Source organism: Crassostrea angulata, chromosome 2 (genome assembly GCF_025612915.1).
Source record: "Crassostrea angulata isolate pt1a10 chromosome 2, ASM2561291v2, whole genome shotgun sequence".
Classification (NCBI taxonomy): domain Eukaryota; kingdom Metazoa; phylum Mollusca; class Bivalvia; order Ostreida; family Ostreidae; genus Magallana; species Magallana angulata.
In genome coordinates this window covers 45,732,310-45,758,262 of record NC_069112.1, presented here as the reverse complement: position 1 = coordinate 45,758,262, position 25,953 = coordinate 45,732,310, and the positions used below count along the sequence as shown (strand labels likewise).

At 31.1% G+C, this 25,953-nt stretch overlaps 1 protein-coding gene across 1 annotated transcript; it reads left to right on the top strand.

The window, feature by feature from the left end:
- Positions 1-4,732: 4,732 nt before the first annotated feature.
- Positions 4,733-16,178, top strand: LOC128171066 (cell death abnormality protein 1-like). Its single transcript, XM_052836828.1, has 7 exons — positions 4,733-4,843; positions 12,604-12,741; positions 12,834-12,971; positions 14,739-14,836; positions 15,360-15,484; positions 15,713-15,774; positions 15,918-16,178. Exons 1-7 carry the CDS (start codon positions 4,747-4,749, stop codon positions 16,058-16,060), a joined length of 801 nt encoding a protein of 266 aa, XP_052692788.1. The 5' UTR covers positions 4,733-4,746; the 3' UTR covers positions 16,061-16,178.
- Positions 16,179-25,953: the final 9,775 nt, after the last annotated feature.

Sequence of the window (25,953 nt, the reverse complement as noted above, 5' to 3'; positions counted from 1 at the left end):
TACTTCTTTCAATTGCATATTTTGTGAAAAACGGTATACTTTTTATTTCTATATACTGTATATCAAGGTATCTCTCTTACTTTGTTTTATATTTAGGAAATACATATTGTTAATAAATGCAGACATATTGTTTTTCTATTTTAATATGTTTGTTTTCCATCGGTGTTTATACTTTCAATGTTGGATCATATTCATTATTACATGTACCATGTAATCGTTCAAGCTGTAATAAAGGAGACCATTTTAGCGACACGTGCGTTTCTTTACATTGTGGATACATGTGTGTTAAGAGAGAGAGAGAGAGAGAGAGAGAGAGAGAGAGAGAGAGAGAGAGAGAGAGAGTTAAGTTTGATAAAAAACGCCCCTACATGGATTAATCGCTACCTCGGTTGAGATTTCTCATTAACACAGGGACAGAGCGTGAATGATCTCAACTTAAACAGAAAGAAAAGAAAAGGTAAACAAAAACAATACTTAATGATGAAAAATAGCAAAGTTTTCTATTTGTTGTTGTCTTAGGTCGAGCGTAAAGTGAAATATGATAAAAGTCCATTTTTTTTATATTCGTTGACGTTAATGCATATGCATGTTAATCGTGTGTTTAGGATCGCTTCTAGCTCACGAAATATATTTTCAGAAAATACATAATAACTAAGTGAAATATTCTACGGGAAAACTAACAATAAGTCCAGTTAATCAATTGCAGGTTTGAATGGTAGGTTGAATACTTATTTGGTTGAATTACATTTCATTCAAGATGAATCAGACAAAAGAGCAGTTATCTTTCATGTTTAAACTGTATTTAAAACAGACACAAGGTTTAGTTGTACGATTCATGGAATAAGGATACCTTTGGGGAAAACAACTTAACAGGCGACATTTTTTTTTTTAAATAAAGACAAAATAAAAGAAAATGGGATTCGTAAATTAGTTGTTGTGAGGAATATTACTCAACCAATTACATGACGTTTTCATTGATAAAAAGGGGTCATTTTGATGCAGCGTATTTTTCGTGTTTTTTTTTCTAAACAGTCCTCAATATCTCAGAAACTTATGATTATTTATGAAATTTTCAGAGTGAAAATTTACATCATATACATTTATTTAAATGCCTATGATTTTTTTGTTAAATAGAATTAAAGCTAAATTTATTTAAAGATTAAATGGTATAAGATATTATCGGACAGCCTGAGGCAGTATCAAATTATATGATATAAAAGTATGATTGAATTATACATATCATATATATTATACAATATCGTATCATACAATACATTACCATTTCATATTTCATGATACAATACCATATGATACAATATCGTATCTCATGATACAATATGATATCATATTCTACAATATCATTTTATATGATTCGATGCAATATCATACATTTTTTTTACAATGTCAGCACAAATCTTCTGCTAGGTCGTATGATGACTGACGTTTTTCATTTTCATATTCATTGTTTGGTCATTATTTATCACCTTATTGTCTATGGACTTTTCCGTGGGTTTCTTCGATTACAACAAGGAGCACACGTCCGATGTGACCGGTCAACAGAGGTTGCTTACTCCTCCATGGCACCAGTTCATTCCTCTTATTTTTGTAGAGGTTCGCGTTTGCTTTGCTCCTGTGTTGTATTTTTCCTTAGGACTTTTGCTTTGGAACACTGTTCGTTATCGGCACATTTCATTATGATACAATACATGAGGTTTTTTTTCAAAGAATCTCTAAAAGCCATCGGTCAAATTCAATTTAGGAGGAATAGGTAATGCAGCTCAAAAACTTTACTCAATAAACTTTTGTTAATTTTTTTTTTTTTCAAATTTAAAGAACATTAAGATATCCTTCACAATATAAATACCAATTTCATGGCCACTTTCTGACCTTGTTTTGCTGATATTGTATATGTTTTGCAAAATCATTTTATCAGTTTTTTGCCGTTTAAAAACTAAATCTTCTGACTAAAAAGTCATAATTTATTGAATATCAATATAATTAGAATGGCGCTTATATATATATATATATATATATATATATATATATATATATATATATATATATATATATATATATATATATATATTTTTTTTTTTTTTTTTTTTTTTTTTTTTTTTTCAATGTATTTTTTTTCCATTTTATATGATTATTTTTTTTATTTACAGCAGCGGTTTGCGAAAACGGGTTTTTGGAGTTATCAACGAGGTTAGAACTAGAGAACTAAATTGGAACTGAATAAAGATAGTGACTAAACGCATTCATTGTGATTCGTTATTCATCTGATTGGGAAAGTGGATGAACATGGGAGTAAAGAAAACACAAGAAGTAGATTGAAGGGATGTGGAAGTATATAGATCGACTATAAAAACAAAAACTAAAAATTTGAATAGTGATTTATATTTCTGTGAGAAAACAATAAAGATTTGACTTACTGTTAATCTTTGTGACATTGTTTTATAAGGACAAACTTTGGAGAATATTGGTTGGATTAAATCGTTGCCTCAACATTGGGCCAACATTAAAACTGTCAATCTACTGACAATGGGCCAATGTCACGCCAGCGTGTTTGTGCAATCTTGCGCCGATGAGCAAAATTACATTGGGCCGATGTTATTTTCCGACATGTTAATGGCCCACATAAATGATAACATCGGTCGACGCTGGGCCAATATAAGCTTGCTATCTGAGATATAGTTACATGTATATGTACACCTAAGATGCCATATATTAATACATTTAGTATTTCTAGCATTTTTTACACTGATATCTATTAACCACATCAGCCAAAATTTCATTGTAAACAGGAAAATATAATTTAATTCATTGTACATTTTGAGATTTGTGATCAATATATTATAAGTACAGCTAAGATGTCATATATAAATTGTATTTTTAGCGTTTTTTTACACTGATATCTGCCAACCATACTGGTACTGTACCAGTTATCGGGTTTTTTAGCACGCGACAATCCAAGATTTTTTTAATTCAGTCGTCTTTTTCGAAAAGAGAAAAGTAATTTTGCCTGAACATTTTCTTGAATATGTTTTATACATGACCTTAAACGATCATTGTTTACCGCTGATTTTACATCTTTGGACTTTCAGCAGTGGGGGAAGTGACGTTATAAGTTAAGAATAAAATATTACCTCTTTGTGTTACGTGATTATATCACTTCTTTGATTTGACATATAATATCAATACATATAACATGTACAAACAAAAGAAATTCACTAATTTCCGAGAGATTCGTTGCGCAGTTGAACGCCTGATTGCACAATTATGTATTGAATAGTCTACGATTTGGTGTATTTCCGTATGATAATAAACAAACAATTTTATGAGTTTTGTTTATATTGTATTATAACCCCGACGACTTTAGTCCGATCCCTCAAGGGGCATAACTCAAATTACATTTAGCAGAGTATAAAATCAACATGTACAGGGATTTTACTCTTGTTATCACGAAGCCAAAAACTGGTACAGTAAATCATAAAAGATGTCAAGTTTTATCCAAAAATATCAAGAAATAAGGAAATACGAAAAGAAAACGTTAAATTTTAGCAGATAACTTGTACCGTGCCAGTATCAGCCAACTGGTCATTGTAAACAGGAAGATAAAAAATGTTGGTACATTTTTGAGATTTGTGAACAATTTTTTAGTTATACTATCAATTATTATATCAAAAATTAATAGTAAATATACAAACTTTTTTATAATTTCATAATACAGCTTCATTTTGTGGCTTTGTTTTTAAATGAAACATTATTAGATTCCGGAAAAATGTGTAACTTTTTTTAAATCAATTTGTATCGGAAGAAATTCGGACGGAATTATTTTTACGTTTCATTGACTTGAAACATGATAATAACAGCAATAATTCATAATATCACATTTAATAAAGAATATATTATCCAACTCCTTGTCTGGCCTTATTAATTTTTGTCTTAAATATTACAATAAAATAATTTTATGTTTTTATTGAAAAATTTAAAGATGAGGAAAATCGAGCAAATCTGACAATTTTACATGCATGAATACCTAACGATTCCTTTACTGTAAATGATTTTGTGACTACTAATCTTCACTATGAATGTAAAACAACAAAATTCTGAATATATGATTACATCGAAAAAAAATCCATTGAAAGGGGATTTACGAACACAGAAATATCAATTCTTCAAGTGTACAGAGGAAATTCGGAAAAAAATATTTTGTGAGTTTCAAGCACAATAGTTCGTTTTGTTTACTACTTAATATCATGCTTTAACATAGAACCGTAGACTTAAGTTGCTTTTTTACATCTAATCATATTTTATTTTGTTGAGCAATCAATTTAAGATACCACCATGGAATTTCTGTGTTATTACACTAAAAAACTATATTTTTAGCATTGTTTAATTAAAATAAGCATATCTTAAAGTATCTACATGCTTAATTTCATCATTTTCTGAATATAAGAAATATGAAAAGAATCCATCCTTAAGTCTAGACATTTTTTCAGGATAAGAATATACACGTTTTAAAATGTAAAAAAAAAAAAACAAAAAAAAAAAAAACACGTACGTATTGGCTATGTTTATTTGAAACTAAGCACTCTGAAATTTAACACTTGATATTGGTTTGAGGAAGAAAATTATAGTGAACACTAAAATAATTTTCCTGACTTCCTAATAACGTAACAATAATATATATAATGTCAACACACACTTTGATACTTACAAGTACATAAGATCGCGATGCATTGAATGCCACGTACAAACATGCAGCCCAAGACAGGACTATACGTGCGTTATAAAGACGTCATAACTGTGTTTATTCTGTTGGCAATATCTCGAACTTATGGTGAGAATTTCAATGTCTTTAAAACTACCATAAAGAGTATATATAACAAATGTTAGACATTGTTTTAAAGAAATCCATGATATTATTTTATCTGAAACATTGAATTTTCTCAATTATTCAAATTTTCAAATTAAAAGTCCTTGCAATCAATGCATTTTTAAACGATTATTCAACATCGTTGTTTGAAAGCAATTACGTTATTTAGCACTAATTTTAAAAAAAGTATTGGATATATGTGTCACTGTTGTTAAAAAGAATGCATATAAAATGCAAAAAGCAATAAATTAATCATGATAAAGACTTTGAATGAACATTTTCCACTCAGCTAAGTTTAAAGAAAACACTTCTTTTTAAACAATTACGCTGGTTTTTGATATATTATTGTTATATCTTTACTGGCACTGTACCAGTTATCGGCTAAAATTTAACGTTTTCTTTTCGTATTTCCTTATTTCTTGATATTTTTGGATAAAACTTGACATACTTTTTTATGATTTACTGTACCAGTTATCGGCTTTGTGATAATAACATAGTAAAAATCCGTGTTCATGTTGATTTTATACTCTGCTAAATGTAGTTTGGATTATGCCCCTTGTAAGGTCAAAGTAAAGTATTCGGGGTCATGATACATTATAAACAAAACTCATAAAATAATTCGTTTATTATCATACGGTAATACACCAAATCATATACTATTCAATACATAATTGTGCAATCAGGCATTCAATTGCGCTACGAATCTTTCGGAAATTCGTGAATTCCTTTTGTTTATACATGTTAAATGTATTGATTTTATATGTCAAATCAAAGAAGGGATATAATAACGTATCACAAAGAAGTAATATTCTATTTTTAACTTATTACGTCACTTTCCCCCACTGCTGAAAGTGCAAAGATGTAAAATCAGCGGTAAACAATGATCGTTTAAGCTCTTGTATAAAACATATTCAAGAAAGTTTTCAAGCAAACTTACTTTCCTTTATTTGAAAAAGATGACTGAATTAAAAAATCTCGGATTGTCGCGTGCTAGAAACCCGAACTCTCGGTTTAGCCGATAACTGGTCTTAGCCGATAACTGGTACAGTACCAGTATAATTAAGATTTGTTTTAATAAATGAATTATATCACATTTATGGATAACCCTAAATTCAAAATAGCTTAGGTTGTTCCACCCCTAATTACTTACTGTATACAATCGAAATATAACCGCAATTTATCACATACATGTCTTTATCTGTTTTATGAGAGTGGTAACTCTTCAATAATCTGCAGTTGGAAGTTACATAGAATTCAGGCATGAATGAACATGTCTATCAACTTTTGAAGCGTTCTAATTCATTTTTTAAAGCCCTGATTGGGCAGAAGTTATGGTCGTGTAAAGATGACCCCCTTTGTAAGATGACCTCCTATCAATACCTGTCAGATCCTAACAAGTGTAAGGAGAAGTGGTTGTTTTATTAAGGTATTACATAATACGATGGTAAAAAGTAATACGTATTGACCAGTACTCGCGGCAATTTGGCAAAGAACTATATATGATATTAGTCAAATTTGGCCGCCATAATTTGCTATTTTTAAAGTGATTCAGGTACATTAATTTGTTGTGTAATTTTATAAAAGAGTTGACATAAAATATGTTTTTCACCTATTTATTTGATTTTTATGCACTCACTGGCAGTATATGACGTCAGAAATGACGCTTTTTTCATAATTTAATCAAAGTCAGTCAAAAATTGACATTTTTCATATCTTTTTTCGAATGGGAAATAAAGAGCGACTCTTTGAACAAGAACGAACTTTTTGTCAATTATAAATACTGGGGAGATACGTCTTTGTTGAAAATATTTTGTTTGTTCAAGCAGCAGCTCAATGTTTCCTTAAAGAAAAACTGCTTCAAAACAAGCTGTTTTATGCTAAAAATGAGAAAATGGCGGAAAAGGTAAACTTTATGATGTCATATTTTTAAATTGTGGGCACTAAAATCAAAATGAAAATTATGAAAAAACTTCAAATGTATATTTGTATAAATAAAATAAAGAATTACAGTAAAATGACAATGTTCATTTAAGGGGGCCATTTTAGGCTCAAACCGTATATAGTCCTTTAACAAAAGTCTGTGCGTAGAAATGACATAAATTTATCACAGAATATACACCGGTATATATACTAAATGCCTTAATTCATAAGAAAACTTTTTTCAAGTACATGCTTTTATGTGAGTCATATTTTGTTAAGTTCTTATAGTGAACAATGAAGTACATTGTGCTCCGATTCAGCATCTGGTGTTTACTACACTGAGTAAACATGTGGAAAATTAAAGACAAAAAAATACATAAAATTAAGCAGTATCGCTTAAACCACAGATTTATAAAAACATCTACAATGTATTTTCTATTCTATTTCTTTAAAAAAAATGATCATAGTTCATACAGTTTTGAACTGACAAGCCATCGAGTAAAACGACGTTCACATACGAGTACACGCATTCGTTTTACTTAAAAAAGCCGCTTTCAAATGTATTGTTTAGTTAATTAACTTAAGTAATTATAAAAGATGAGTTTAACTTCGTTTCATACGAAAAATACAAAGAAAACGAGAAAGATGTCATCAGACACAAAATTAATCTGAAGTCATTTTAACACGATTTAATTAAATTTAAAATTTTCAAAAAATTTAAAATTCATTCAATCAATTCGAGAAAGATGTCATTAAATGCAATATTGTAAGCGCAACTTAGATATTATGTTTTAAAATAAGTCTGAGGTCATTTTTACCGATTTTATTAAATTTCATTTAATCAATTCGAGAAAGATGTCATCAGACGCAGAATTGTAAGAGCAACTCAGATATCATGTTTTAAAATTAGTCTGAGGTAGTTTAAACACGATTTAATTTAATTTTTAATTTTTTAAAAATTTGAAAATTATCCAATCAATTCGAGAAAAATGTTATCAGACGAAGAATTGTTAGCACAACTTAAATATAATGTTTTAGAATTACACTGATGTCATTATAAAGCGATTTAAATGAGTTAAAAAATTAAAAAAAATTAAAATTCATCCAAACAATTCGAGAAAGATGTCATCAGACGCAGAATTGTAAGCGTAACCTAAATATTATGTTTTGAAATTAGTCTGAAGTCTTTTTTACACTATTTAATTAAATTCAAAACTTATAAAAAATTTAAAATGTATCCAATCAATTCGAGAAAGATGTCATCAGACGCAGAATAAGATATGAGGTTTTAAAATCAGTCTGATGTCATTGTAACACGATTTAAATGACTTTAAATTTTTTGAAAATTTTTAGATCTATCCAATCAATTCGAGAAAGATGTCATCAGACTCAGAATTGTAAGGGCAACTTCGATATCTTGTTTTGAAATAAGTCTGAGGTAGTTTTAACACGACTTAATTAAATTCAAAATTTTCTATAAATTTTAAATTTCATCCCATCAATTTCAAAAAGATTGTATTAGAGGCAGATTTGTAAGTGCAACTTAGATACTATGTTTTGAAATTTGTTTCCAAATTTAGCTCCCCTACTCGGAATTTCTAGACAATGAATTTTCTCGTGAGGCTAGACTATCATGTCCTCTATCATTCCTAAAAATTTCAGCTTTCTATCTTTTTTAGCTTTTAAATAAAATATGTATGCGCAATGAAAACTCATCGAAAGTTTCTCCTATATGTTGACCTCGGCTAGATTCCGTATTCGGAATTTCGGAACAATGATTTTCCTTGTGAGACTAGATTTGTATATCCTCTACCAATCTGTAAAATTTCAGCTATCTATCTTTACTCGTTTTTGTGGAAATGCGTATACAAAACGAATTCGTCAAAAACGTGTCCTATATTTTGACCCGGCTAGCTTCCATCGTCGGAGTTTCCGGACAATGATTTTCCTCGTGAAACTAGAGCTTTATGTCATCTATCATTTCTGAAATTTTCAGCTTTCTATCTTTGCTCGTTTTTGAGGAAATGCGTGGACAATGAGTAGTCGTCCTAAATGTGTCCTATATTTTGACCCCACCTAGCTTCCGTACTCGGTATCTCCGGACAATGATTTTCCTCGTGAGGCTAGATGTTAATGTCATCTATCATTTAAAAAAATTTCCTAACTTCCTATCTTTGCTCGTTTTTGATAAAATGCGTGGACAAGAACTTTTTTAAAAAATGACAAAATGGCGGATAAGTCCGAACCGGAAGTGATTTTTACAAAGAAAAGGATATAAACTTTAGATGATAATAGATCGATGCTGAAAATTTGACAAAAATCGGACCACCCATCTCCGAGAAATCATCTGCACAAAAATTGTAAAGGAAAAAAAAGAGAATGACCCGCTTATGCAAATTATGCTATATTTCTAAAAAGCTAGCAACCTTCATACCCACATGAACCACAACAGAAAGCTTTTTTTTCAAAGAATCGGAAATACCGCGTGTTTATATGTAAACCATTATGAAAATGCCCAACTTATCAATAATGAAATCTAAATATGATCGCATCTGTATTAGTGCCGATTGATGTAGCTCACCCATTACATAGGTCACATCAAGTTCCCTGGGATCAAATTGCTTTTACCGTTGTATTACACACGTACCATCTATTTAGCAGATAAATTATCCCCATTCTTTTGTCACTTCCTATCATTTAGACCTTTATTTAAGAAGGCAATCGATAGAAATAAAAAATCGATAAATAGTTCAGAATTTACAAACATCAAAGACATAATCAAATTACCAAAATATCCATTTTTGGGAGTTGATTTTAATCAACTCTCCTATGCAGTTACTCAGACAAACCGAAAGTGAAACAGTGTTTGGACCTCAGCACAAATCATTGCTGCTGACAAGACTAAGTTCTTGAAAATAATTGATGAATTCGATGTAATGTATGCTAAAGCATTGTTTTTCAGGGAAACTTATTCATAAATAGTAAATACCTTGAAAATATTCCGAATTTAAATGGTACACACAATATATATATATATATATTTTGTAGTCGAATGTATTCCTACGCCAGAGTACAATATAGTCTCGTTCAACTCGACGCTCGACATACTCCGTAAATCCTGATCGGAGATTTACGGTGTCAGCCGAGCGTTTGGTTGAACGAGACTAGAGTTCAATATTGCTTAGATCCATACAAATTTCGAGAAATATTTCTATTACTGATACATAGTTTGATTGAATTACTAGTAATTTTATCTTTAAATATTATTTAACGTGATTCATATAGGGGTTTCTCGACATTCTTGTCGAAGAAAGTCAAAAAATTCAAAATATAAAAATGTGCGTAATTCAAATTAGAAACTACATGCACTTGTTATGCAAAATATTGATTTTAAAATAAAGAAACATCGACAAAATCAACTCCCGTCAGTTCTTTAGTACTTTGATTATAATAGTTTGTCGTAATTAGTCTGAGTTATTTTTTGTTTCTTAGTGTTTCTTTTCTGTCAAGCATAGACGCACTTTCTCATTGCTGGAGACTTGAGGTTTTTTAGGCTAGATATTATGCAAATCTTCTTTACCTAAACCAAAACGGCAAAACGCTCAATAATGCAGTGCACTCTGCTGTTGAAATAGATGTGAAATAGATAGTAATGAGATAAATGTTTATTGAATACAGTTGTATACGCACAGAACACGTTCAAAAAGTCCTTGTTTATTGGCATGATGAACTTTGCACATATTGGTTTTCATCAAATGGACCCGTCCCCCTTTTTCCAAATTGATGGATCGGCCTCTGCAGAATAGCAACATATTTGTCTCCCTTAAATAGATGCACTTCTCAAAGTTACACATAATCAATTTAAAACCCCGCAGAATATTTTACATCTGACTTTTCAAAATGGGAGATCGTAAAATTGTAGCCACTTTGAAAAAGTAAAGAACAGAAAAAATAATGTCTTTGTGACTTTCACTCCATCTTCTTATTTATGTGTATGAATCCATACATTTTTGTTTCATTATATAAAAAGTATTTCTTCATAAACAGTTTTTAGATGAAGGCTTAAAAAGTATTGGCATATTTAAAACGAAACTGTATTAAAATAAACAGAAGTTAGAGTTGCTTTACAAACCCTACAAGGGCATATACCACCCTCACGGATTAAGACTTTGAAGATTTGACAATATATCCTTTTATTTGCTTGTCAAGATTTCCGATTAATTATGCTCATCCTTGCAAAAAAAAAAACGCTGCATGGCCAAACATTACACGGAGAGTTATCCCTCTCCCTGAGCACCTCTCGTAAAACGATTCTCGGGTGGGGAGGGGGAGAGGGGGGGGGGGCGTCCTCGTTTATTTACAGTTTGTGTTCGTTACAATCTTTTACTTTTAACACTGCATTTTACATAAATTATCTCATGTCTTAACGGAAGTGGTGTAAGTATGAGTACAGGGAATCGAAATGTCTATGAAACATAAAAACACTGTTTTTTCATGAATTAGCGCAGTTGATTTTGCGTTAGTCACACTATTTATGACAAAGGCTTAGTTTGTATCCTGTCACCAGTTGTACATAAACGTATTAATCGCATTGATTTTATGATCCGAATAATTAAATACACATACATTTATAATGTGTGCGTTTAAAGTTCTAAAAAACTAGATAACAGGGAATTAACACTTAAAACATTTTACAATATAGGATACAATGCTTCGTGTATATGGCCTCTATCCTTACTGTTGCAGCTGTATGACTGAAATTTTTTTAAAAAAATGCAATTTTTTTTTTCATTTTTCCCAAAGCAGGGAGTGGCTGTACAGTGCATCATTTCTCTTTCATAAATTTTGTTTTTTTAAGGCCTTTTAGCTAAAATTCACTATAACTATTATCACTGCCCCCAAAAAATTCAGATAAAAGACTGTATCCTTACCCGTTCCGATTCAATTTCCTTTTATGCATACATTCATTATCTATTTATACAGACGTAGAGTTTTCAACACGATTTTTTTATGTTTCACAAATTAATGTATATAGTTTACTACCCAATCTGCAGTGGTATTAAAAATGTTTGTAGTTTAAAAACGCGCTGGATACCCCCCCCCCCCCTTCCTTCTCCTTACATTCGTCAGGGTCTGGTAGGTATCGATAAGAGGTCATCTTCACATGATCTCTACATTTACATGCAATCAAAATATAACCCCAATTTATCACATACATGACTTTATTTGTTTTATGAGAGTGGTAACTTGTCAGTACTCTGCAGTTGGAGGTCACATAGAAAACAGGTATGAATTAACTTGTCTCTCAACTGCTGAAGCGTTTCAACTCTTTCTCTAAAACCCTGATTGGGCAGAAGTTATGGTCGTGTGAAGATGACCTCCAATGTAAGACGACCTCCTATCAATACCTGTCAGATCCTAACAAGTGTAGGGAGAAGGGATGGTTTTATTAATGCTGAAGGACAATCCTATCTTGGCTTAAAGTTATAATGGAAGACCTCCTCGTTGTTTGCAACGAGCTCGGCTCTAGTTTTAGTTTTAAAAATTGTTGCTTAAGTGGCTCAATAGTCAAAAGATTAACCATCAGATCTACCGAATATTTTTAAGACATGATTTTTACACTTGGGTGTTTGCCAACCTTTTTTATATAGAGCTCTTATTCTTAAGAAGATTGATACAGTATAAAATTAGCAGCGACCATCACACCCTTCTCAAATCTACATGCAGATTGTTTTATCATTAATGTGATGCGTAGCTTTTTTTCTATTTATTGTATCACTCTTTTTTGTGTACATTTGTAACAGCTTGCCAGAATAATACCTATGGAGCCGGATGTTCAAAGAAGTGTGGACATTGTGTGAACAAAGAACAGTGTAATCATATCAAAGGAACTTGTCACAACGGGTGTGAGGCTGGCTATTACACACCACGCTGTAAGAAAGGTATATTAACAGACGCATACCTATCTACATTTCGGTCTAGATACATCTACTTGATTGAACGTTAAGTATTTTTCTATCCATGCATTTTCTAGAATGTAAAGAGGGAACATTCGGGAAAAATTGTGCTACCATATGTGGTCACTGTAAAGATGAGGAAACCTGTGACAAAAAGACAGGGGCATGTCCTTCAGGATGTAAACGGTGGTATGAAGGGATCTACTGCAACCAATGTAGGATATTATTAGCACTGGTTTAAAGCATGCAATATATAGAGAATAATACATACCATTTTCCATATCAGCCCAAGACTCGAATATCAGCCCGAGACTCCAATATCAGCCCAAGGGCCAATATCAGCCCGAGGGCCGATATGAATTTTGGGATGTCATCCGTATCACAAATGCAAAAACATATATTTATTAATAAGTATGTAATTGAAAAAAATATTATCTTAATTTGATTTTTAACCTTTTAAAGATAACGAATGTATCCAGACCCCCCTCCCCCCCCATCCCCCTCCAAATAATTATTTTTTGCAAATAAGTGAGTTAAAACTTTTAAAAAAGACCATGTATTGATATAATATGATGATGTGCATCAGATATCCGCGTATTGTAAAGCATAAAAAAAATGCAATGATATATGATAAAGTGTGTTATAAAGACATTTTATAACATAACGTGATAGGCTATAAAGTCATATTCTCCTCAAATTGTAAAACAAACTAGAACGAACATGATAATAGATATTTTAACCAAATATGTGCTTACTATATAAAGGTTGTTTTTTTCTCGATTTATTGAATAGTTCTAAGCTAAATCGATTAATCTTGTTTAGCTAGCTCTAATCAAATATTACTTCATTCAAATTTAGGGGGGGGGGAATGTGGGATGATTTTTTGAGAAATGAACCCTTATTGATACGGCTATAGATATAACAATATGTGTGTCCTCAGAGGCCCATTAGTCGATACCTAAGGAAATGTTCCCAATTAGACGTTAGGTTAAATTTTTTACGCTAAATTAATGCGTACTAAGGAATTCTATATCTTTGTATGAAAAAAAAATGACAATAACAAACCGTGAACCATCTTAAAAATCCATTAAACGAAATACAAATTCAAAGGAGAGCAACACGGACCTCCAAATATATAGAGGTAGGATCAGGTGCCTAGGAGGTGTGAGCATCCTCTGCTATCCGGTCACACCCGCCGTGTGCTCTTTGTCGTATTCGGGAAAAATTTGGAAAAGTCAGTAGACAATTAGGTGATTAATTATGATCTTACAATTAATATGAAAAACGTCTGTCAGCATGCGACCAAGTGGAAGATTTTATTTGCGGACAAAGTCGTTGTATCGACCATAGAACTTACGAAAAGGTGTTTGGAAATAAGAATGAGTATAATCAACCTTTGACCAAATCTTTCGATATACGCTAAAGAATCAAATCGTTTTTAATTAAAAAAGTCGGTAACATTCAAAGGTACTCCCGCCTTAATCTCCATATAAACGCATAACAATTGTTTTTGGCTTTATATAACTCATAAAAATGCGAAGAAGTGAGTTTGTGTGTAATTTATAACTGAACATAATAAATAAACATTCATTTATCAGGCCTAAAAGTGCATTACAAATCGGAAGATTTACTTTACATTCAACTACAATTCAACTACTGGTTTGGCTATACGGCTAGTGGTTGATATTAAAAATTACTTTCAAAAACATTCAGATGATTATGACCGGAAGTGGAGTTTAAGATGTGGTTTTAAATAACTTTTATTTGCAGCAACACAGTCCTTTTATATACACATTTAATATATTGAAGTTAATGAAAATAATTATTATTAGTTTTAATCGCTCTTTCGAGATCAGCCTAATAAAGTAATTAATTACAATTAGAGTTTAGGTATAGCTTTAAACTGGGATGTTATTAATGTTAATATGGAAAAGAGTTAATGACTGTGAACAAATAAATCTGTATTACCTGTTTTCATTCAGCCTGCCAAACCGTGTACTACGGACCCCACTGCGTCTTAATATGCAACAGTTCTTGCCCACACGAAATGTGTTACTCTGAAAAAGAAGACTGCTTACAGGTATATCATTGCATAATCCAATTGTCATTTTTTAATAACCCCTTTTTTAAAATAAAAACTGGCACCAAAGGCTTTTATTCTCATGTCTTCAACTGTTGCTACATTGCTATATGCTATATAGCCTTGAAACGAAAATGAAACGTCTAACAAATATTAAGAATAATCGTCTTTGCTGTTTCTTACAGTGATGCATGATAGAGATTTAAACTTGCCAAAATTTGAGCATTAGTTGTTTTTTTTAATCAAATCTGTATATGTTTGAATTTTGTGTATATTCAAGCTACTTCATGATTGTATCCAGCTTTGGTACCATAGTTCTCCCTGTTTTATTAGATACTGGTATAAGAAATGCCAAACCCTTAAAACTATGGGGTTTCCTTTAAATATAGACGATCTAAATATGAAATTTTTTTTTCTTATTTAATGTACATATATATTATATTAATCTTTTTAAAAAGATGGTCAATATGTAGTCATACATAACTTAAACGGTGCGGTGTTTGTAATTAATTGTGTCTCGTAGGAAAATTACCAAAGTTCTGGAAAAGAGGACTGCGGAAATATGAAACAGTTAATTGCGATTGGTGGATTAGTGGGAGTCTTATCTGTCGTAATACATGTTGTTGCCCTCGTCACATCAAACAAAAGGTATTGCTATTAATTAACTGGAAATAAAATTAAAAGTTGAAAAGCATACAAACAAACAAAAAACAAGAAAACTAAAAACATAAAAAAAAAAAATAAAAAAAAAACAAAAAAAAAACACATAAAAACCAAAAAAAAAAACAAAAAAAACAATAATAATAATAAATACAAGTAAATAAAAAAAAACAACTCTGTTGTTGCTTAATTGAACTTAACATTCTATTTCATAAGAAAATCATACAGCCACAGTGGCAAGAAGGATCCAACCTCAAGCTTACTATCACAAAAATCAAGTGAGATTAACTTAACAGTATAATTTCATATCGACTGTACAACAGATTGCATTCAAAAAAAAAACAAATGCATGGGTTTAAGTTAAAATATTCTAATTTATGATATTAATTCAACAAAATGTACTTAGAGATCCATTTTATAGTAAACTGCGAATCCGCAGAGAATGATAACATTCAAAGCAACACATGTCAAGAAGAGCCATCCACACAAACGTCGGGATTCTACATGGAGCTGATGGAATCACAATACCAAAACACCGCTGAACATATATATGAACAAGCTTAAGAAACAACCCTCTTTTGAATGCGATGTCTACTACGGTGTTCCAAATCACAACCGCTTTTCATTTTTGGTAGACTGCAATTTGTTTGGTGTACTGTGTACGTAAAACGTTTGAATTAAATTCACGTGGATCATTTTTTTTCTTCGAATATCTATATGATTGTTCATTAGGATTGTTAAAACTCGTTTTCATTTCTACTAATGCTGAGCAACTATAATTTCATAGAAGTAACACGTTTAAAGACTATAAAGATAAGATTCTGTAAATATGTACATATATAATTATATATATCCTTTTTGACGAAAACTACAGTGAAGTGTATTATATGTGTCATTGTCGTGTGAACTAAAATTATTATTTTTCCTAAGCTGTTCTTTAACTATAATTGTCTTCATCGTACATTTTTCGGTTATTCTATGGATTTTTGTAATATCTTCAGTGGCCTTTTTCATCTGCACAACAGGCATCTATCATTCGTTCCCCTAATTTTACGTGTGTTGATGTTATCCAGGTACCACCATTAAACCTCTGTTTAAATAATGTATTTTCTTTCATAAAGTAATCATAAATTTAAAGCAAAATTGTTGATTTTTTCAAAGTTTAAAGGGAACAGTTTTTTTTTTAAGGAAAATGAAAACATTCTTCGAATCTGCAGATTGTGATATGTCCTCAAGATTTATTTTAGAATTGCTGAAGACTATCTCTAAGTTTCTATTTTTCTTTTAAAAATGTTTTATACTAAAGAAGTGGATTTTTGTGCCATTTAATAGTGCCTTTTTGTAAGACAAAAATGTATTGTTTTTTTCCTAATTTCGAATAACCGGTTAATCGGTCGGTAACCAATTCCTTCCCCCCCCCCCCAATCATTTTTATTTTCTAAGTTTTATTTTGTTATTATCATAATTATAATGTTGTTTATGTATAAAGTATACCTTTAACACCAGGAGAATGTTTCATTTATAGATCATTTTGTATCGATAGATTACTGTTTTTGTTTTAAGCTCCTATCATTATACGTCAATATATGCATATATGTATTGCTATACATTATTGGGATTTTATTACATGGCAAACTCCATCTTCACATGGGTGTAAAATTAGATTTTATTCAGTAAGAACATAACAGACGAAGATTTTTTAAGCAAAGGGGTACAATTTTTACCCCATGCAATATAAGTAAAATTTTGGTATTTTTGTTTGAATCTGATTTAAAGATTTTATATAAGTATGTCATTAAACTTGAAAGCATCCAACATTGATAGCTAACGAAATCCCTAATTATATGAAAACGTCCACATTTCATAAAATAAATTATAAAAGACTACCGCGCATTGGATAATTTAAAACTAAGTGTGTTTACATATGACACATTTTAGTGTAGTTTGCATGGATCTTTTTTTTATCGCATTAATTGTCACATCATAGATGACTGTGTACATTCGGTAACAATAAATTAAGTTCTGGTTTGTGACACTGTCCATCTACAAAATAAAAATGAATGGAAGAGAAGACCATGGTACAATACGCATTTATTACATGATTGTTAGGGATATATGAAAAAATTTTCCCACACGGAAAATCATATTTCCCGAGGACAACGCCCAATGAAAATATGATTTTTTTGAGGAGAATAAATCTTCATACATGTAGTTCCCGAACGTTCATGCAATAATTGTTTGTTATACCGAACAACAGGTGATTATTTAGAATACCTCAGTTTGATTCATGTAGTGTATGTTTACCAATTTCTTTCTATGCCTGTTTTATGATATAAAAAGGATTTAAAACATTTTTTAAAAATAGATTTAATCATTTAATTACATCGACTGTTCATCATTGGGATTTTTCATAAGTATGGAATGAAAATTCCAGGGGCTGGGATATGATGAAAAATATTACGATGACAGGGAAATATGAAGTTTTATTGCCCTTGCACCTGATTGTCTAGAACCAATCAGATGTTGCTTTATCTAGAATAATCATATTGAGGTATATTAATACGTGATATGTACGTGTATATGAAGAAATGAAGCAGATCAGACAAGACTCGTTTATAATGGACATATCACGGGACTCTCTTTATTGCCTTATTCTCACTAGTAAGGGAAGAATTAGTGATCAGATATGGAATCCGTTGAAGATACAACTTAAAAATAATGTAGCCTCATAAATGAGGGTAAATGACATATAAAATCACGTCCAAAATGTATACCGGTATTTATGTCACGTGACACGCGGGGCACTGAGAAGTAACATTATAAAAGGTAAAGCGAGTTCACATCAGGTAAACAGCATAAGTTTATAATTGGGAAAACCCACAGGATTTTTTTAATGCTTTTAATAGTTCCATAAATGTACAGTGTAATACTTATTTTCCTTTTTCCTCATATGGATATAGTCGTAACAGATGTGTTTTATTGAATTTCTTAGCCCTGAAGCATAAAAATAAAACAGTGGATATTGGATAACTAAAATTGTTTTTCCTGTGATCGCATTGTATGCAATTTATATAATACATGTAATACACTGGGAGAAAATTCAAATACCTTTGCTTGATACTTCTTGAATGCCATATCTTCGGCTAACATCAACACAATGAAACTATAACTAAACTTCTCACTTTGGAATGGTACACCTAATAATCAGTCAATATTTTGGCGCAGCGCTTAGTTTATTGTAAGATATAATAATTGTTTTTAAAAGTTGAAAACAATGTGGTACTGGTGTTATCACAAATAATTTGCATATTGCTAGTTATATACAGGTATTGCCAATTAAATGGCACAAGCAATACACAGATATAACATAGCTTAGCGCAAAGCAGGTATATGTACATGTGCATATTTTCCCAAGCTATTATTCTGCATTAAAGATAAAAAAATACTTACATTATACCTCATTCCAAATCCTTGCTCTTTGCAAAATGGCATTGGTGTTTGCCATTTCAAAAATCTGTCCCACTTAAATAACAAATTGCGCGAAAACTGCTTAACAGGGTTCGGCTGCTTTCACCCTGACCATTATGTAATGGCATCCCGCTGTGACATTCAATTAACTTGCAATAAACACATTCCAAGCAAAAACCCAATGCCCTGCATCCAAAGTATTTTCATTTATTTTCCACAGTTAGATGTAATGAAATTGGATGTTTATTAAGTTCTGTCTTTTTAATATCTCGATTACAAAATACAACAAAGAGTATAAATATGAAAATTCATTAATCTGATTTTTAAAATAATAATGTTTAAACATATTTTATTGTGATTATTGCTTAACTCTTACATGAATAACTGAGGCAGGCCAATCTTCAACGTCTTAAAGAGAAAAAAAAAACCTTCGATTATTTAGATGTTTTCAAAATGTTCTGCAAACATTGTCGGGTAATGCTTTTATTATACTTCCTGATAACATTTTCATTGTGTATGATAAGCAGTTTTCCGACGATAAAAAAATGTAAAAAAAAAACTATACATTTCAAATACAAAAGCAATGTAAGCAATTTCGAACTGACAGTGTAATAAAAATCACAAATAAAACATTTTTATAACATATTAAAGAAATGTTTTTATGCTACATAATCATAACATTTTTCGTAATGTTTTTACAACGTTGTCAAAACTATTAGGACATATTTTAAAAATGTTTTATTGATAATGTTTTCTGATAACATCCTTGCAACAAATTTAAATGTTTTTAAAATGTTCTAAAACTGTTTTTATAAAACGGTTTTTCGAAATCAATCTTATAACCAGAATACAATGTTATGAAAACGTTTTGCGCTACCAGGGTGTGTCCCTTTTGATAATTATCTCCGATCAAAAATTACCTTTAAGTACAACAACAACTCTGGATTATAAATTACGTATGGTCATATAAGCACACATGAACCAGTGATGTATACACTAAGATCTGATGCAGCATTAAGAGTAAGATATTTATGGAAGGATAAGGGGGTTAGTAAGCAAGTTTAGGAACATTGCTTTATCGAAATTTTCTACCATCACTTAACAAGTCCATGACGTGTCAGACAAATTGCATCAGATAAATACATGTATCAATGCGAATGACAATAAAAATCGATAAAGAAACAAGACATTTAAATATCTAACCTCGGTGAAATCCCGTTTTACGTAGAACGGTTGTTAACACAGCTTTTTAATTCATTTACTAGATTTTGACCTTAAAGAATCATCTACACTTTATGATGATACGCCGGGCAAACGTCGCAATTTATTTCTTACTTAGGGCTGTCGTTCGGTGAGGAACATACCGTATATCCGGTAATTTTCGCGATGATCTAATTTTCGCATTTTTTGCGATTTTTTTTTTTAAATTACAAATTATTGAATACGCAGAAATTATAGTTGATTTTATTTTCTATAAGAACATTCTTAAATCGCAAAAAATGACTGTCGCTTAATAAAAATGTTACACAAATTTCCTATTTTCGCAAATTTTGTGACACGCCAAAAAAAACCCCGGGTATTTGGTATATCATCAACAACGTTCGGTTTTCCTGAGTGTCAGAAATGGATCAGCACTGCAGCTTTCTTTCGTCTTGCACAGCATAATTTTTTCCAGTCTGTTCTAGTATATATTGACTTTGCTTTGTCGTTGATGCTTCTGTAGCAATTCGGGGTTTTCTTCTAAGTAGGTTTGTTGGCCTTACCATGCCGCATTCAAATTTAACAATAGAATAAAGAAATAAATAACGTACGTATCGCATATTCGCGAAAAAAACACCCAAAAAACCAAAACCACCCATTAACCAAATGCAGGAGTTTCATTGATTCATGCTATCTTAAAAAATTGCATGTAATGGTAGGGGTGGTACCTAACACCTAGAAAATAAGGATTTTTATCCACCTGTCACTTACGTCATTTACATGTACATACATAAATAGAACCTTGCCATAACATTGTGGGTGAACTAAATGTGCCTAGGCCGCCAGTATGTTTCGATGTGTAACTGTCTGCTTGGCTATAGTGGTGACTGCTGGTTATCCCGTTTCTGAATCTGAGAATCAACAAAAATGTAAGTTATGAAAAACGGGAGAGGGAATCTGTCAACATGTAACATATTTTTTCTTATTACGAATAACAGTAAATATGTGCAAGTGTTGTTTTTTTTTGGGCTGCATCATACCAGCGGTTAAACGCGTCATCTATTTCTGACGTCATTTTATAACTGTATTAAACATGAAAAATTCGTATATACCACCTAATTTAGTCAACTTTAAAACAATTTCTTTTTATTGCATTTTTACTTATGCAGAATACTTAAGCTACATTTGAAGTCCGTTAAAACAATTTCTTTGTTTTGACGTTTTTTACTTATACACAATAATTAGGCTACATTTGAAGTCTGTCACGTGTGACTTCTTTGTATTTGTAACATGATTGCAAACAAGAAAAAAAAATCGATCAAGTTATACATAAGTATTGAATGTGTCCTTATTGCTACACTGTAAATTGCCCTTCACATTGCAATTTTATTTTTAAAAAAAATCAGGCCATGCCATCAGACATCTGTACATAACTGAGGTGGATTCTGTTGAATAATTAAAACTACACAAAATGTGTAAATTTATTATTAGGCTAATAAAAACCACATTACGGAGTGTGTATGTTGTCAAGTATATGGTCTGTTTGTCTTTTAAACTTTCTGAAAGAGTGCTCTGCCCTTTACGACAAATTTGAAAAAAAAAGTTTTCAAAATACACATTTGTACTGTAGGCTATGAATAACTAGGGCATTATCTAAGAAAGTGAAAGTTTTTAAAACTGTTTACCAAAAGATTCGCGAGAAAATGACTTGTACTAAGGAAATAAATTAAAAAATGCATTTTTCCCTAAGACTTCAAGGGTGGCAAACTTGTTTATATTAATTTCTTTTTAATTCAGATGCGAATCTTGTTTTATTATCCAAAAAACCTTTTAAAATCACGCTATGATTCTTGTGATCAAACTTACAATCTATTAGATATGAAACATGATAGTTATGGATGAACTACCTTAAGTCTGAAAGAGTCACACGGCAACATTGCATTAACTGTATCACGTGTAATTTTAGTTCACAATACACAGTTCATCAAATAAGCAAGTGGCAAAAAAATAATATCTGAGTTTTCAAGCTAACTTATTCACTTTTATAACTCTCTATGAAATAGGGACTAAATAAATGGGTATAGAGAAAAAAAAAGACTCGGACCTAAGCAATGACTTTGCAGTAAAGTTTTGATCGAAGGAAGGACACGAAAGACACATATTTTGTTTTTGTTTTTGTTTTGTTTTTTTTATTTGCCAACGTTTACAATAGGTCTTAAGACTGGCACATTAAATCTAATGAACTGTTAAATGAATACAATCACTGTCTGAATCGTTCTACAAGCCTTTAACACATGCTAATGCGTTGTGCATAATACAACATTCACACAATGAGAGTTCTTATTTTTATGTATACATCGTCAGGATAACTCTACTGTTTAAATTCTTTACAATGAAAAGATTTTAGTTATTGGCCATTGTAATTCTGACTCATCATACACGTAAGAGCGTCGTCAAAGCTTAAGTACCGTTTCTATATAAGGCGAGCAGATTAACAACTTTTAGTTCCATAATTTCGATCAATTTACCATGACATTTACAAAAGTAGCAAATTCATTCATTTTTGTCGACATATAAACTATTACTTTAATTAAGCGAGCTACACAAAAGGCAGATTTTAAACCATTTTAGTTCAACAATTTTGATCAATTTACCATGTCATTTGCAAAAGTAGCAACTACATTCATTTTTTCGTCATTTAAACTATTTTCCGCCGGTTTCTTATTGCTCCGGTCGAACTTACTATCATAATAGCCAGTTTAAAACAATTTTCGCAGCACGGTAAATACTATAACAAGCCATCGCACGTGCATTTTCTTTTTTCACTGAGCTTTCAATCATGTTTAATTCCTTAGATTCAAATTTGGCTCAGAACTCTGCATTAACTTAGATTGCCTCCATTTTTTAATTTCTTGCTTTTATTGTTGTGTTTCGCCAAGCGCCACTTCTTATACATTTTTAAAAAGTGTTGATGGCTGAAACTTTACGTTTAATGATTTGATTTTTTTTTTAAATAAAAGCGAACTTATTACAACATGACGTTACCATTCAAAATTAGAAAAAAAAAGTGAAAACGAGGAAAGTCATTTTGTTAATGGAATCTGAAAATATAGCTGGTGATCCAAATTAACACCATTGATCAACACTTTACGAACAGTGATTTATCTTCTTTTGTTTCTTTTTTTGAAAAAAAAAACGAAAATATCATGAAACATTGACTATTTACAATACAGTGAACTCAATGAAGAAGAACTCTATGAATACGTTATGGAATACTTGATATCGAAGGATCACTTTTCAGTGGTGGAAATATATGGTTTTGTTACACTTTTTTAGCATTGTAGCAGTCAAAGCCCCAAACCGTAACCTTTTTATAAGGAAGACAAAAAGTCCTTTACCAATTATGTGAAGCTAAAAACGGTCCTAAGGGGTTGCATGAACTGTATATTAAAATAGGTGACCCCGGGCGTATAGCATACGCTCCCCTAACTTCGTCCCGGTGGGCTAATAATGATATACGTTCATAAAAAAATAAGATTCAAGTTAATGTTTAAATTTCAACAATCTGATTTTTTTCTAAGTTTCATTTCTTATGTTATAATTTTCTTTGAAATTTGGACACAGCTTTGCCATTGAAAAGATATTTATTTCGCTTGAATTTATGAGTAAATTAAATAAAAACAATTCTATCTCGCCTCTTCAAAACCTCATGCCTACAGATAAAAACATTTACTAACGAAATAACTAGGGCACATCTTGTTGACATCTGAATCAGGTTTTGAAAGGGGCATGGTCATGATTTTGTTTACATAGGTTCACTATAACAGTAAAATATGTTTTTCAAGCTAATTTGCATGTCTTATAAATCGTTTTATGCATAAATAAACAGTTCCTAACGTTTAAAACATTCATTTTAGGTCTGATGTCCTTTCTGATATATTTCATTTTATCAAATCAAATATACAACAAGAAGTCATGTTGTATATTTGATTTGATAAAATGAAATATATCAAAAAGTTACTTGTTGTATATTTGATTTGATAAAATGAAATATATCAGAAAGGACACTGAGTTTGAATTTTCACTACAACATTTAAAATGTAATCAAAAGCTTTGTTTACATAGCAAAGAATTGTAAGCTATGTTACTCCCTTTTAACTCTACTACTAATGCTCAAATTTTGGTTGCCTGGTAGAAGTGCCTTACTGAAGCATTGCAAACATTAAAATCGGAAAAATTATTTTTGGCCAAAATCGCGAACATGCCCCTTTCAGGTGTCACTACAGTATTTCACTGAAGGTTCACGTCAAAACATGACTGAAGCAAAATAATTCCCGAATTGTCCTTTAAATTTGGGGCGTTTCCGCTCGAAACAGGAGCTGATTTTTTTTATGAGATGAAAAACTATGTGTAAGAGGTCTAACTATCCCATTTTCGTAATCATGCGAGGTCATTTGAATTTTTGAAGCGTGTTGTTTCCGGAGGGATGAAAAGGCCCGGGCTTGATTTTCAAGCACATGTGTAACGTCGAGGTTAACAAAGTATCACGCCTTGCTGGATGAAGGTGTGTATTTTGCTAGAAAATTGTAAATGAAGCGTTGTTTAAACAGATATCAAGAAGATTTTTTCCAGAAGTTCGTTTTGAATTTTTAATCTGTATGTAAAATTGTGCAAATTTGGTAAGAATATATAGTAAAATTTATTACTGTAGTGCAACTTAAAGGGTGAAAAAAACGCAGCAAAAAGAAAGAAGCACGGCTTGGATAACCTCGGGAAGGAATGACTAACTGTCACACGTACGTAATAAAATCAAATGTCCGGGATTCAATGAAAATCAGATGTACGATGAAACAGATTTATGTCGATAAAGTAGTTGTCGACCCGAAAACACCTAGTACTTTTTAACGGCGATTTTTTATTCTACATATAGTTTCTGACAAACACATCGTCGCACTTTTCTCTAAAATGACATCATAAATCACCGATCTATGATATCTTTACTACTATATTAAAATAATAGACTCGAATTTTGGCTTTAATACCGATAAATCGGAAGAGTACTGCCTTTTGTTTTATATATTTTAAACATCATTGGTAATTGAAGATTACCGATTTGTTTTTATTTTTACTCAATTAAGCTTCGCTAAATAATAATCAGTGAAATTTCCCCCAAAAAATCCCGGAAATCCTCTGAATTTTTTGGATTTTACAATCTAGTGCGTGCGCAATATATTCTCGCTAACGGGATCTTTAGTTTATGTTTCCACAATATCATATTTACATTAATAAACTCAGAAACGATAATACCTAAACGTATAAATTTCCATTGGAAATTTAATTGCTATATATTCTGTTCATATATATTTATGATTTTTTATGAGATAAATTATAAATTAACAAATATGCATATTTACATAGTACTTACTCTTGTCTTCGTGATGACAACATATATTTGATTTCTTACATAAAATTCACAATATATTTCTTAGGAGAGTGAAGATATAATATATAGAATGTTTTATCGTTAAAATGATAAAAATATATTTATGTCCTACGGACTTGGTTTTACGATTGAATGCATTCCGTGTATTGTCTCCGTAGCAAAGAAAATACGTGTTCGTTGTTGAAAAAGTGTTGAATTTTTACATTTTTAGATGAAAGGTATTAACAGTCAGTCTCAAAATGGTTTATTATAATTAATTTGACTGTTATTTTCAAATGCAACTTCATTAATTTTCTCCAAAATCGTTTCGGGGCGATTCTGCAATTTTCTGTTACATTACGGGAAT